Source organism: Delphinapterus leucas, chromosome 3, assembly GCF_059928025.1.
Source record: "Delphinapterus leucas isolate spDelLeu-1000000601 "Yukka" chromosome 3, BTC_Dleu_Yukka2, whole genome shotgun sequence".
Classification (NCBI taxonomy): domain Eukaryota; kingdom Metazoa; phylum Chordata; class Mammalia; order Artiodactyla; family Monodontidae; genus Delphinapterus; species Delphinapterus leucas.
In genome coordinates this window covers 156,380,791-156,395,249 of record NC_143131.1, presented here as the reverse complement: position 1 = coordinate 156,395,249, position 14,459 = coordinate 156,380,791, and the positions used below count along the sequence as shown (strand labels likewise).

The window sequence follows — 14,459 nt, the reverse complement described above, 5'->3', positions numbered from 1 at the left end:
ATATTATCGGCACATATTAGATAATATTAAATCAAGGATAAAATGAGTGGGATGATGAATAGTTGTTATGTAGGGGAATATTCGTATTCTTAAGCTGAAGTATTTAAGCATGAAGGATTATGACAGTGCAACTTACTCTTAACTGGTTCAGCAAGAAAAAAAGAAAAAAGCATATAGATGGATTAACAGATAAACCAAATGTGGCAAAATGTTAACAGCTTATGAATCAAGGTAAAGTTTATATGGGTGTGCATCGTACTATGCTTTAAACTTTTCTGTAAGTCCAAAAATAAAATACTGGGGAAAAGTACAAAGGTCTAAAGGTATCTCATCCCAAATCCATAACTCAGTCCCAACAAGGTTCTGGAAGTGTGTGGAATTGAGGGAAAGGAGCTCAAGGTTACATATAAGGCAAATAAAGTGAGAAGAGCCCTGCAGCCCTTCTGACTCCCAGGTGCGCCAGAGGCCACAACAGTATCATTTTCTCTATCTCATTTATAAAATGGGGGTAATGGCACCTTCATTAACAGGGCTATTAGAAGGACTGAACTACAGTGTCCAGAAATTTGGGAAACAGAATAAACTGAAAAGAAAGTACAATAAATACACTGTAGAGTATCCAAAAAGTCTGGAAACATAGGAGGTGAAGCTGCCTTGAGATGTCATTACAGGGCCCTTTCAACATTCAATCAACAAACATTTACAGTGAGCTTGTGGAGCTTCTGTCTGTGGAACTGGGCTAGACTTCGGGGATGCAGTGGGATCAGAGCCTTGGGCCCAGCCCTCATGGACTGACGTTCTAGCTGCAGTGACAGTGCCTGACAGTGAACAAGCCAACAAAAACAATTATAGTTTTGGTGAGTGCAACCCAATAAATAAATCAGGTGCTGTGATGAAGAGGAACACTGGGGAAACGAGGGAAGCAGCTCACTCTAGTCAGGGAGGGCCTCTTAGCTGAGTCCCAAAGGATGAGAAGGAGATAAGCATGCAAGGGTCTAGGGGAAAAGCAGTCCAGATAGAGAGAACAAGTGCAAATGCCATGATGCAGGAAGAGCTTGTTTCAAGAACTGGAGGTAAGATCTGGGTAGTAAGAAGGAGAGCAGGACTAGAGGAGACTGGCAGGCAGGCTGGGCCACAGAACAATGTGGAGTTTGGCCTCTGAAAGCAAAGGCAAGTATCTGGAGGGTTTTAAGCAGGGAAATGTGCTCTATTTCACTCTGCTACTGGAGGAGAACGGTCACAGGGGACAAAAGCCTTTGAGTAGAATTTGATTTTCTTAAACAAAGCATGTACTACTCTGAAAAACATTAAAATGACTTTGAAAAGATAGAATTGGCTGAATAGAGTGGGATATAGGGAACATGTGGGTTAGGAGCAAGAAGAATTTGGAATTTATTAATACAGGAAATTCAAAGAAGCAAAGGTTGGCAGTGCCCACCTAACCACCATCCAAGGGGAGGAAGTCTAGGCCAGTGGACTTGAACCATTCTGGTCCAGTTGGCAAGGCCTTGGATTTTATGCTTCAGTAGAGGAGAGTTCTTACATCAGAGGTTCTTGTGATTATTGTGTGAGGTGATTTATGTAAAGGGTTTATTTGGCACAAGGCCTGGCTCAAGATATTCTGGCTGGTAGTATTATTAGTTCCTGGATCAACACTAGGATCAGCTACTATTATTTTATCATAATCGTCGTCACTACAGGAATCTCCAATCTAACAGTCACACTGAGCTCTTTATCTTCTCTGCAGATCTTCCATTTATCTCCACGTCAGTACTGGGCGACATCCTTCAGCCTTGGTCACCCATGCCCTGTCACACTGATCTTCAAAGTGCTTCTGATCCGTCACTGCCTTCCCCACTGCACCACCCACACCCTTGTCACCATTATCCCTCCCCTGACCTCTCTGGTCCTTGGCCAAACTATTTATCACACATCAGGCAGAGTGACCTTACTTAAAACCACTTTGATGGGTTCCCTTCACTCTGGAATCAAGGTGAAATTCCTTAACACGAACTCCCTAACAGGAGGGCCCTTCACACCTGCTCCTGTCTAGTACCGTGGTCTCGTTTCGTGCTATTACCCCCTTGCTCACTGTATCCTAGTCCCACCAGTTTGCTCTATGTTCCTTGGACTCATTAAGCAACTTCTTGTCTCAAGGCCCTTGGACATGCTGTTTCTTCTTTCTGGGAAACTTTTCCCTCCCTATTCGCTTGGCTAACACTGGTACTTCATATCTCAGCCCAAGTATCACTTCTTCAGGGAGGCCTTCCTGGGTTCCTCCATAAACAGTGTGCACTTGTACTTTCCTTCACAGCATTTATTTTCATTGCAATTATATGTTACTTGTGTGGTGGTTTGTTTAGGGTCAATCTCTTTACTAGACAGTTAAGCTCTAGGAGGGCAGGGGCCATGTTGGTCTCATTCATTGAAGTTTTCCCAATGAGCCAGGCACAGAGGAGGCATTCAGTAAATATTTGTTGCCTGGATGAATGTATGAACTTAACTGATCTTGCCTGAGTCTGCTTTTCTCCCCTCTGTGGACAGGGCTCCTTGCAGGAAGGCTGTATGTGAGACTCTCCTTGGAGTGAACAGGTGTCTGACTTCCGCATCGCCCTAAGTGGTCCAGCAGGGCGGAATTCAGGAAAAGCATGCATTTCATTCATTTAAATACTATATGTTTAAATTCCTAGAATTCATGGTTTCAAAATATGAGGTTCTAATTATTCATAAGCATCAGGAAAACTCACGGCATTATGGCAATTCATAATTTTGCCGAGGCTGACTTGAGTTGCATGGTTGTGAAACTGGGGTGTGGGGGATTGATTCTCTCAGCCAGAGAATGTGAGCTCAGCCGACAGCCCAGCATCCACCTCTCAGTGGGGCTACTCTGCCCTCTACAGAAACATTTACAAGATGTGGGGCTTCAAGATATACTTCTGCCCAGGATCAAGGGTAGATACAAAAGTATTTTAACCATGTATAGAGAGTTTAGAAAGTGGGGGGTCGGAAATTCCTTAGAATCTCACCTTCTAATCTGACCCAGTGATTTCATAGAAAATTAGTTCCTTCCAGTGTGCTTTCACCATATACAGACTTTGGCAACAGACCTGGCTCTGCATTTACTTTCCTCTCAGCCTTTGTTTTCCCATCTGTGAAAGGCGGGTGGTACTCACCTTCACAGGGGTACTGGGTTAGATAAGCCAGTGCATGCACATTTACCTATGCTCCCTTCCTCTATTCCTCCATGCTAAGAGGTTCCCATAAACATAGGGCGAGCTTAGGCTCCCCAACCTCTTCCCTTCTTCCCCTGCCCTTGGAGCTGGACAACTCCGGCCGACCTCAAAACACAGTCAACAATGTCCTCAGCCCACTTGAAGAGGACAGAGATGACTAAGGAGCCCTCACAGTAAAATGCCTACTGACAAGGACACTGACCATTTCAGGGAACCATTCAGCTGTGTTCTTTGTAGTTCTTTGTAGGACTCTGTTTTCAAACTACTGGTTCTAAATATTTTTTTCTCCTTCTTAACTCCTGGTCTCCAAAGAAGCTGGAAACAATGTTAAGGATAAAATAGCATTGGAACACACCCCGTTTATTCTTGGTCAATATACACTGGTCTGAGGCCTTCCTCTCCTTTATTCAAGGCAGAAGAATATATTCTGTAATAAAAGTAGATCCCATGTCCATCTTAAATTACTATTGCCCATGACCCAGGTGTATTCCCTGGGACGCAAAACAGAAATGAACAAGAAGTCTTAAAGGTGAACTTTAAGCAAAACCGAGCTGCTTTAATATTAAACTTTCAGCTAGATCTCCAAAAGAAACAATTACATAAACCTCCATAAGGCATGGAATTTGCCTTTGGGGCTTTGTTCTGAGAAGGACACATACCTTTCTTTGAGCGTGTTAAAAAATGCACAAACCACACAATTACATGTCGTGGCCTTGACAATGCTCTCTCTTATGTTTTAGTTACAGGCGCCTGAAACAGAGAAGACCCTCCTGGCCAGATGACAGGCAGCTAACACTGACTGAGCGCTTTCTACTTTTATCTCACGCCCATTAGCAATCAGTCTTGGTAAGTTATGTATTACCATCCCCGTTCTATAGAAGGAAAAAACTGAGGTCTAGAGACATAAAGTTAGCTGCCCAATGCAGAGTAGGTGATGGAGTTGGGATTTAAACCCAGACCTTCTGTCTTAAATCCAGTGCTTTTTAAAATGTTTCTGTAACAGCTTCCTCAATTCCAGGCCCAAGAGGGTGTAAGGACCATCTTATCTTCCCAAGTGCCATTACTGAGCTAAAATCAACCTCAATATGATCATGGCAGGTAAATTATGTATATATGTATGTGTGTGTGTGTGTGTGTGTGTGTGTGTGTGTGTATATATATATGCATTTTCCCCCCTTACTGACGGAGAATAAGTTGGACATTGTACCCCTCAATACTTGAGAATGGATTTCCTAAGACCAAGGGTATTTACTTTCATAAGCCAGGATAATTATAAAAAAAAATGAAACTTAATATTAACACAATACTATTATATAATCTACTTAAAATTTACCAATTGTCCCAATAATGCACATTATAACTTCTTTTTCCCTGGTTCAGGATCCTATCCAGGATCATGTTTTACGTTTAATATTCATGTGCTTTAGTTTGTTTTTAATCTGGAACAGTTCTTCAGTCTTTCTTTGTTTTTAAGACATTGTGACTTTTGAAAGTACAGGCCAGCTACTTTGTAAAAGCCCTTCAATCTGGGTTTGTCTGATGCTTCCTTCTGATTAGATTCAGGTCATGAATTTTTGGCAAGAACACTACATAAGTGATGAGGTGTCCTTCTCAGGGTATCACATCAAGAGGCATGTCAGTTTTCTCCCCTGAAAACTTACTATCTTTCCTTATGTAATTAATAATTACATTAGTTTCCCCAGGGACCACATTAATCCTTGGCTAATCAAATCATTCTTATTTGAAGCAGCTATTCCATCATTATCCTTGTCAATATTTGCCCCCTGAGTGTTAATTAGTCTAACTTTTCCAGATCCTCACGGATCACTGGCTTTGCCTGTGACTAGAGCAGAGCCACTTACACAGACTTAAGAGTGTCTTACAACTTTTGCAAGATGTACATTTTTACTTTGCCACTGATTTGCTCTGTATTTGCATCATATTGACGGATATTTACAATGTCCGAGTCAGTGAGCAATCAACCCAACAAAGACGCTGCAGTGATAGGCCACGGAAAGATGCCAGGGCCACATCAGGTCATTACTAAATCCTTCTCATGTCAGGATGACTTTTGTTTACCTGCACAGCCTAATAACTGTGAGGACCACTGTAGTATCTGCCATAACAAAAATACTATGTGAATTCTTCTGTTTCACAGCAGTGATTCCGGCTATGTCCTTCCTTGTTCCTCACAGTTACACCAAGGAACAATGGTTTACTGAAGCTAACAAATTAGAGTCCCTTATGTAACTTTAATTCATAATAATGTCCACTGTGAGACTCCCACACCATCTGGTTTGTGACCAAATGCTCCTTACCTCTTAAAACATGTTGGTAACTGGATAACAGAAACTGTAGATGCTCAACCAGTTCATCCCATGTCTGCCACTGGGTTTTATCCGACTGCAGAGATAGTAAAAGCAATTGGTAATAAATGCCTTCCTCAGTTAGAGGTTTTGTACAGTTTTCAAGTCACTTTTACATAATGTAAAAAAGTGTAAAACACTTTTACACGTTTACATAATTTACTTAATCAAGGATTAAGGAAAAGGTGTTCTAGGCCTGGAACTGAAATAGGGAAAAATGTACCTGACACTTGAGCAGTGATGTGGAATTGTTCAGAAAATAGAGGGCCTGGGCCAGAGACAAGGGCAGGCGGGTGGGTGTCTCACAGCTGTGGAGGAATATGATTTCCAGCACTTTGCAGCGCAGAAGGTGGCTCTCCATGGTAGTAAAGAACATCTCTCTGTGTGGAGAAGAGATAGAGAGAGTTCACTATCACAATTATTGTTTCACGGAACATACACCACAATTCTCCCTGAATGCTCTAACCTTTGCCCTAATCCAGAGAAGGCTAAGAAGGAATACAGTGAAGGCCTACAAAATCACAAAGCTTGTGGACAGGGCAGAAATGGATTTGTTCATAAATTTGCAACTGTCAGAAAGAGGGAAAGTCTTTGATATTTGAAAAAGACTAGTTTAGGACACGTTAAGAAGAATTATATCATACTGTAACCAAGAGAATTAATCATGAGATTACATATTTCTGAATGGCCATAATGTGCCAGGTACTGTTTGGCAGAAACAAGGAATAATAAGAGAAATAAAAGAGGATATTGCTCTCAAAAAGCTGATAGTTGAACAGGGGCAAGAAGTATGCAACAGGAAACCTACATAAAGCGCAGGGCAAGTGTACACGTATGCGAGGTGCCTGTGGCGCTCTAGAGACACAGAGAAGAGAGCACATTTGATCAAGGGGCTGGAAGCAGCCTTCGTATGGAGGAGGTGGCGCTGCTGACGGTGGTCTAGGAGTAAAGAAGGCCCGAGGCAGGAGGCATTTCAGTGCAGGGTTAAGCATGGGTAAAAACAAAGAAGTAAAAGTCATAGCTGGGGCACTGCAGCCTTCTTAAATTTCAAGTCTAGGACTTAAGAGTCCCAGAGGGACTCTGGCCCTTGACTTTGTCACTCTGTGCAGGGCAGGGCTTGGCCAGCGAGGGTGGGTTGGAGCACATTCAGAGGCTTCTGAGCGGGATAGCTGTAAAACGGGGGCTGTGCTTCAGAAAGGTGAATCAAACTCATTGTTCTAAAAGCAATGTCAGCTTCCAAAAAAAAAAAAGTTATGAATCTCAGATGCACAGGGTGAATCTCTGGACTGCCTGAAGGTTTTTGCCTGAAGGTTTGTTTGGTGGTTCTTGCCAGGTCTGCTTGTCATAGCAGTTCTGAGGAATAGACGGCTCATGAGCAGATAAGGAGATGGCAGCAACAGAGCTAGCTCTAGATCTCAGAGTTCTTTCTTCTACAACTGCCCCTTTGCAGTTTTGCAACATCTGGAAAAATAGGGTGCTCTTTGTGCCACTGTCACTTATAAAAATGATAAATAACAAAGTATCTATTCATTTTTATTTTCTTTTTTCCCCTTTCCCGTTGCTGTTCCACCAGGCACAGGTATTATTTGTGTAAAAGCAAGGGTAAAAAAGCAGAATAAATACTTTAAAACCTCTGCTTCTTACCATTCAAAAGTTTTAAAAAGTCTGTAATATTTGTGAAAATCCATTTTATCTCTCTTTTTAAAAAAAATATATTTATTTATTTATGGTTGTGTTGGGTCTTCGTTGCTGCACGCGAGCTTTCTCTAGTTGCGGCGAGCGTAGGCTACTCTTCTTTGCGGTGCGCGGGCTTTTCATCGCGGTGGCTTCTCTTGCTGCAGAGCACGGGCTCTGGGCACACGGGCTTCAGTAGTTGTAGCACGTGGGCTTCAGCAGTTGTGGCACGCAGGCTCAGTAGTTGTGGCTCACGGGCTGTAGAGCGCAGCCTCAGTAGTTGTGGCACATGGGCTTAGTTGTTCTGTGGCATGTGGGATCTTCCCGGACCGGGGCTCGAACCCGTGTCCCCTGCATTGGCAGGTGGATTCTTAACCACTGCGCCACCAGGGAAGCCCCATTTTATCTCTTTAATGTGTGGTTTTTTTTTAAGTACGATTCTATACCTCCTCTGACAAATTTTCTTTTTTAATACAAAGGACTCCAAATTATTACATTTATAAGATATTCCCCCAATTCTTTTAAAGTTTAATTTCTACTCTGTATTTGGCCTATTACTTTCACAAGACAGTTTTCCTTTTTAATAACTTTTTATTTCAAACTGTATTTTCTCTTCCAATTTTTATTCCAGGGCCTGCATTTGTCCTGGTTTTATAACCCAAAATGGCAAACCCAGAAATATCCAAGGGACAAGAAAGTAATTTTAATGTATTAGACATAGTAGGAAATCGAGGTACAATTATCTATAGCAATTCAAATTCAAAATTTAAAAACAAGATACAGAGGAAGGCTAACATCCAGATCCAGCCTTAGCAAGTATAGCTGGTATTGGATTTACTCTCCTGTTATCAATAATTATAAACCTGTACAAAATATATGAAATAACTATTTTCAGGCATTGGACAAGCTACTACAAATGACTATTATTCTTGAGAGAAGGGAAACAAAGGTGGTGAACCCCATGTTTACCCCAGATTTCTTGCTGGGGGCACTTTCTAACTAAGGCAGAGGAAAGCGTGGGTCCCAAACAGAAAGCAGTGGGCTTGCTGGGCAGAGCAAACAGAGACTGGAGTTCAGTAGAGCTGAGGTGGCTGGAATTTGTGTCAAAGAAGAGGGAGCTCAAGAAATATGTGTAAGGGGCCCCCTTGGCACACGGACAGGGAGAAGATCCAAAAGCCTGGGAGAGAACAGCTAGTGAGGAGCTATAAGCTGACTGGGAATTCGGGAGAGTACCCAGTGCTGAAAGACATGGGGTTTCAATGAGCTAGAGGAGAGATCTCATTGAACATGTTGGGCATTCAGGTGCAACCCCAGAAAGACTAAGCTACAAGACTAGTATCTTAAGAAGGGTTGATTTAGAACACCCTTACAAATCCTAGAAACAAGGCTTAAAAGGAGAAAGCTAATCTGCCAGTAAATCACTGTCTGCAAGAATGAAACTCAATACTCTTTAAAGGAAGTCAGCAAATTTCAGACTCTCAACAATGTGGCATTCATAATGTTCAGCACACAATAAAAAATTATTAGACAGGGGAAAAAGCAGGAAAATGTGATTCATAACCAGGAGCAAAATGTCCATAGAAACAGGCTAAGAGTTGATACAGATGTTGGAATTAGTAGACAAGGACTTTAGAACAGCTATTATAAATATGTTCAAAATTAACCAACCAACCAACCAACCAGCCGACCAACTAACCAAGAATATATATAATCAGTGATTAGATGGGGACACTTAGCAGAGAGAAATGGACACTATAACAATGAACCAAATGGAGACTCTAGAGCTGAAAAACACAATACCTGAAAAAAAAAATCACTGGATAGGCTTAACAACAATTGGGCACCACAAAAGAAAAGATCAGGGAGCATGAAGACTATCCAAAGTGAAAAAGAGAAAAAAAAAGACAAGTCAAAACAAAATAAAACAAAACAACAACAGTAGAAAACACCAGATCCTCAGTGTTCTGTGGAACAGTGTCATACAGCTTAATGTATATGTACTTGAATTCCCAGAAGATGAAAGTTTGGGGCAAAAAATAATGGCCAAGATATTTCAAAAATTGATCAAAAATATCAACTCACAGATTCCAGAATCTCAATAAACCCCAAGCAGGATAAACATAAAGGAAACCACACCTAGTTATAATAATCAAATTGCTGAAAACAAAAAAAAGCAGCCAGAGAAAAAAGACACATGGCATATAAGGGAACAAAAGTAAGAAATTCTAATGACTTCTCATCAGCAAGCCAGAAGAAAATGGAACATCTTTAAAATAAATTAAAAATACCTATCAATCTAGAACTCATATCAAGTAAAAACACCATTCATATATGAAGGTAAAATAAAAACATTTCCAGATAAACAAAAGCTGAGAGAATTCACTACGGTAGACCTGCACTACAAAAAATGTTAAAAGAGGTTAAGTTCTTTAGGTGGAAGAGAAATGATACCAAATGGAACTTGGATCTTCAACAAAGAAAGAAGAGCACCCAAAATGGTAGCTATGTGGATCTGATGTGTGTTTTATTTCAGCACCACTAAGCAATTAACTCAATTCTGACACTATTTACCATAGTGTCAGATCCCACAGGTTAAGGGCTCAATCCTACAAGACTGCCCTCCCACTCTCTCTTCAGGTGCCAATTGGAAAGTCCAGGTTGTTGACCTGTGTGCTTCTGAACCACTTAGCTATAGATCGAAGGTTCCCAGAAACCCATCTTAGGTTTGATTAATTTGTTACAGTGGCACACAGAACTCAGAGAAACACTTTACTTACTAGATTACCAGTTTATTATAAAAGGATATAACTCAAGAACAGCCAAATGGGAGAGATGCATAAGGTATGGGGAAAGGGTGAGGCCCTTCCATGCTCTCTGGGTACATCACTCTACAGGCATCTCCACCTGTTTACCAACCTGGAAGCTCTCTGAACCCAGGCCTTTTGGGTTTTCAAGGAAGCTGCATTAGATAGGCATGACTGATTAAATCATTGGCCATTGGTAACTGAACTCAACCTCCAGCCCCTGCCCATTCCCAAGACGTGGGGGTGGGGTGGGGGGAGGGCTGGGAGTGGAGGGTTGGAGTCCCAACTCTCTAATTACATGGTTCCCCTGGCAACCAGCTCCTATCCGTAGGTCACCAAATGCTTTCTGAAAGACCCCTCACTAACATAACAAAGATAACTTGATCACTCTTATCACTTATAAAACTCCAAAAGAGCTCTGTGCCAGGAACAGGATGAAGATCAAATATATATATTTCTTATTATAGGTCATAATATCACAGTTAGGTAGTATAAAGACTTTCCGTCCCATATCTCTGAAATTTTTTTAAAAACAACTAAATGTTTAAAGCAAAAATATGATCCCATCCTGGAGTAAAATGTATGACAACAATAGCACAGAGGATGGGAGTGGGGTAAATGGAAATACACAGTTATAAGGTTCTTACATTACATGTTATGATATAATATTAATTCAAGGCAGACTCTAGTAAGTTAAGAATGCATATTGTAATTCCAAGAGCAACCATTAAAAAAAGTAAAACATTTGCTGAAAAAGCATGTGATAAAATTCAATACCTGCTCATGATAAAAACTGAGAAAACTAGGAATAGAAGGGAACTTCTTCAACTTATTAATGAATATCTACAAAAAAACTTATAGCTGGCATAATAATTAATGGTGAACTCATATATATATATTTTTTTGCGGTACACGGGCCTCTCACTGTTGTGGCCTCTCCCGTGGCGGAGCACAGGCTCCAGACGCGCAGGCTCAGTGGCCATGGCTCGCGGGCCTAGCCGCTCCGCAGCATGTGGGATCTTCCCGGACAGGGGCACGAACCTGTGTCCCCTGCATTGGCAGGTCGACTCTCAACCACTGCGCCACCAGGGAAGCCCTGAACTCATATTTTAATTAATCAATAATTAATGAACTGAATGCTTTCCCCTAGATCATGAACAAAGGTGTCTGCTTTCATCACTGCTATTCAACATAGTACTGGAAGTTCTAGCCAGTGCAGTAAGGCAATAAAAGGCATACTGATTGGAAAAAAAGAAATAAAACTTTCCCTATTTGCAGATGACATGATGGTCTACACAGACAATCCTAAGGAATCTTTGGCACAAAAGCATTTTCCTTAAAAGAAAAAGCTGATAAGCTGGACTTCATTAAAATTTAAAACTTGCTTTTTGAAAGACCTTGTTAAAGAGGATGAAAAGACAAACTACAGAATGGGAGAAAATATTTGCAAACTACAGATCTGAAAAAGGATTGTATCTAGAATATATAAAGACTCTTAAAAGTCAACAGTAGGAGAGCAGAGTCAAGATGGAGATGTGGGAAGGTGTGGAGTTAGCTTCTCCCTGCAACTAGGGCACCTGCCGGCCGCTGGTGGGGGACTCTGATGCCCAAGGAGATGGGAGGAACCCCAAAGTGAACCGGTAGGATGCAGGGGGACTGATGGGGGAGGAGAAGTGTAAGCCAGACAGGATCGGCATCCCTGAGGCCAGGGAGATCAGGAGAGGCAGGCGGGAGGGACTCTCCAGGAAGAGCAGGAGAGGAGGGAGGGCGATTGCCTGGCCCGTCTGGGCCAGGGAGCCTGCTGAGCTCCCAGTCCTGTACCCCCCCCTCCAAAGCCCCATCCAGGCTGCATGGGTCCTGGGGGCATAGGAGGGAGGCAGGGAGATCAGGAGAGGCAGTTGGGAGGAGCCATCTGGGAGGAGTGGGGGATGAGCGGAGGGCGATTGCCCCTCTCACTCGGTATGGGGAGCCTGCTGAGATCCCAGGCCTGTCCCCTGCCCTCCAAATATGTAGGTCCTTGAGGGCATAGGAGGGAGGAGGGGAGATCAGGAGAGGCAGCGGGGAGGGGCCCTCCCAGACTGGAGGAGCAGGAGAGGAGAGGAGGACGTTTGTCACACCCACTTGAGCCCAGGAAGCCTGCTGGGCTCCCAGGTGAAGTCCCCTGCCCTCTCAGACCAGGAGTGGGGGGCACGCCTGGGCCCCTTCTGCTCCTTGAGCCTAAGCCCCATCCCCCACAGCCCCCAGGGCCTGTTCCAGCCCTGTGGGTCCTGAGCATTGGCCCCACCCACTACCCAAACCTCACCCTTGCTTAGGCCCTGCCCTCTGCAGCCAAAGCCTCCTCCCCCACCCCCCTTTTTTTTCCCTCCTCTTTTTTACTACTGTGGTACTGTTGTACCTTCCGGTTGTTGATTCATCTATATTTTTATTTTTATATTCTTCCTAACATATCTGTTAGTTTCCTAGTCTAATTTTATTTTTTACTTTGTTATTGTATTTTATTTTTTTGCCACCCCAGGCAGCTTGTGGGATCTTGGTTCATGAGCCTGCCAGGGTAAGGACAAAGCTCCTGCGGTGGGAGTTCTGAGTCCGAACCACTGGACTAACAGAGAACCTTAGACCCCAGGGAATTTTCATTGGAATGAGGTCTCACGGAGTTCCTCATCTTAGCACCAAGACCCAGCTCTACACAGTAGCCTACAAACCCCAGTGTTGGAAGCCTCAGGCCAAACAACCAGTAAGACAAGAACACAGTCCCACTCATAAAAAAATTTAAAAAAATGAGACGGCAAAATAATATGTCACAGATGGAGGAGCAAGGTAAAAACCTACAATACCAAAAATATGAAGAGGAAATAGGCAATCTACCTGAAAAAGAATTCAAAGTAATGATAGTGATGATGATTCAGAATCTCGGAAACGGAATGGAGGCACAGACTGAGAAAATACAAGAAATGTTTAACAAAGGTCTAGAAGAAATAAAGAACAAACAGAGATGAACAACACAATAACTGAAATAAAAAATACAGCAGAAGGAATCAGTAACAGAATAACTGAGGCAGAAGAACGAGTAAGTGAGCTGGAAGACAAAATGGTGGAAATAACTGTCGAGGAGCAGAATAAAGAAAAAAGAATGAAAAGAATTGAAGACAATCTCAGAGACCTCTGGGACAACACTAAACACACCAACATTCGAATTATAGGGGTCCCAGAAGAAGAAGAGAAAAAGAAAAGGTCTGAGAAAATATCTGAAGAGATTATAGTTGAAAACTTCCGTTACATGGGAAAGAGTCACTTAAGTCCAAGAAGCAAAGAGAGTCCCATACAGGATAAACCCTAGGAAAAACACACCAAGACACATATTATTCAAACTAACAAAAATTAAATTCAAAGAAAAATATTAAAAGCAGCAAGGGAAAAACAAAAAATAACATATAAAGGAATCCCCATAACATTATCAGCTGATTTTTCAGCAGAAACTCTGCAGGCCAGAAGGGAGTGGCAGGATATACTTAAAGTGATGAAAGAGAAAAACCTACAACCTAGATTACTCTACCCAGCAAGGATCTCATTCAGATTCAATGGAGAAGTCAAAAGCTTTTCAGACAAGGAAAAGCTAAGAGAATTCAGCACCACCAAACCAGCTTTACAACAAACGCTAAAGAAACTTCTCCAAGCGGGAAGCACAAGAGGAGAAAAAGACCCACAGAAACAAACCCAAAACAGTTAAGAAAATAGTAATAGGAACATACATATCGATAATAACCTTGATTATTAAATGCTCCAACCAAAAGACACAGACTGGCTGAATGGATACAAAACAAGACCCATATATATGCTGTCTACAAGAGACCTACTTCACATCTAGGGACATATACAGACTGAAAGTGAAGGGATGGAAAAAGATGTTACAACAGACAAGGAGGGACACTACATAATGATCAAAGGATCAATCCAAGAAGAAGATATAACAATTATAAATATATATTCACCCAGCATAGGAGCACCTCAATACACAGGCAAATGCTAACAACCATGAAAGGAGAAATCTACAGTAACACAATAATAGTAGGGGACTTTAACACCCCAGTTACACCAATGGACAGATCATCCAAACAGAAAATAAATAAGGAAACACAAACTTTAAATGACACAATAGACCAGGCAGATCTAACTGATATTTATACAACATTCCAACCAAACGTGGCAGAATACACTTTCTTCTCAAGTGCACATGGAACATTCTTCAGGATAGATCACATCTTTGGTCACAAATCAAGCCTCGGAAAATTTAAGAAAATTGAAATCACATCAAGCATCTTTTCTGACCACATGCCATGAGACTGGAAATCAATCACAGGAAAAAAACTGTAAAAAACACAAAT

General features: G+C 42.0%; 1 protein-coding gene across 2 annotated transcripts in view; it reads right to left on the bottom strand.

Moving 5' to 3' along the window:
• The window catches only part of LOC149749845 (SUMO-interacting motif-containing protein 1-like), a 103,487-nt gene that overhangs the window by 7,443 nt on the left and 81,585 nt on the right, over window positions 1–14,459 (bottom strand). For both annotated transcript variants that reach the window (XM_089909690.1, XM_089909691.1), the window contains 2 exons: window positions 5,823–5,979; window positions 5,552–5,636 (listed from right to left, as the gene is read on the bottom strand). In XM_089909690.1, the coding sequence (XP_089765816.1) occupies window positions 5,552–5,636; window positions 5,823–5,979 (242 nt within the window). The remainder of the gene's footprint in view (window positions 1–5,551; window positions 5,637–5,822; window positions 5,980–14,459) is intronic.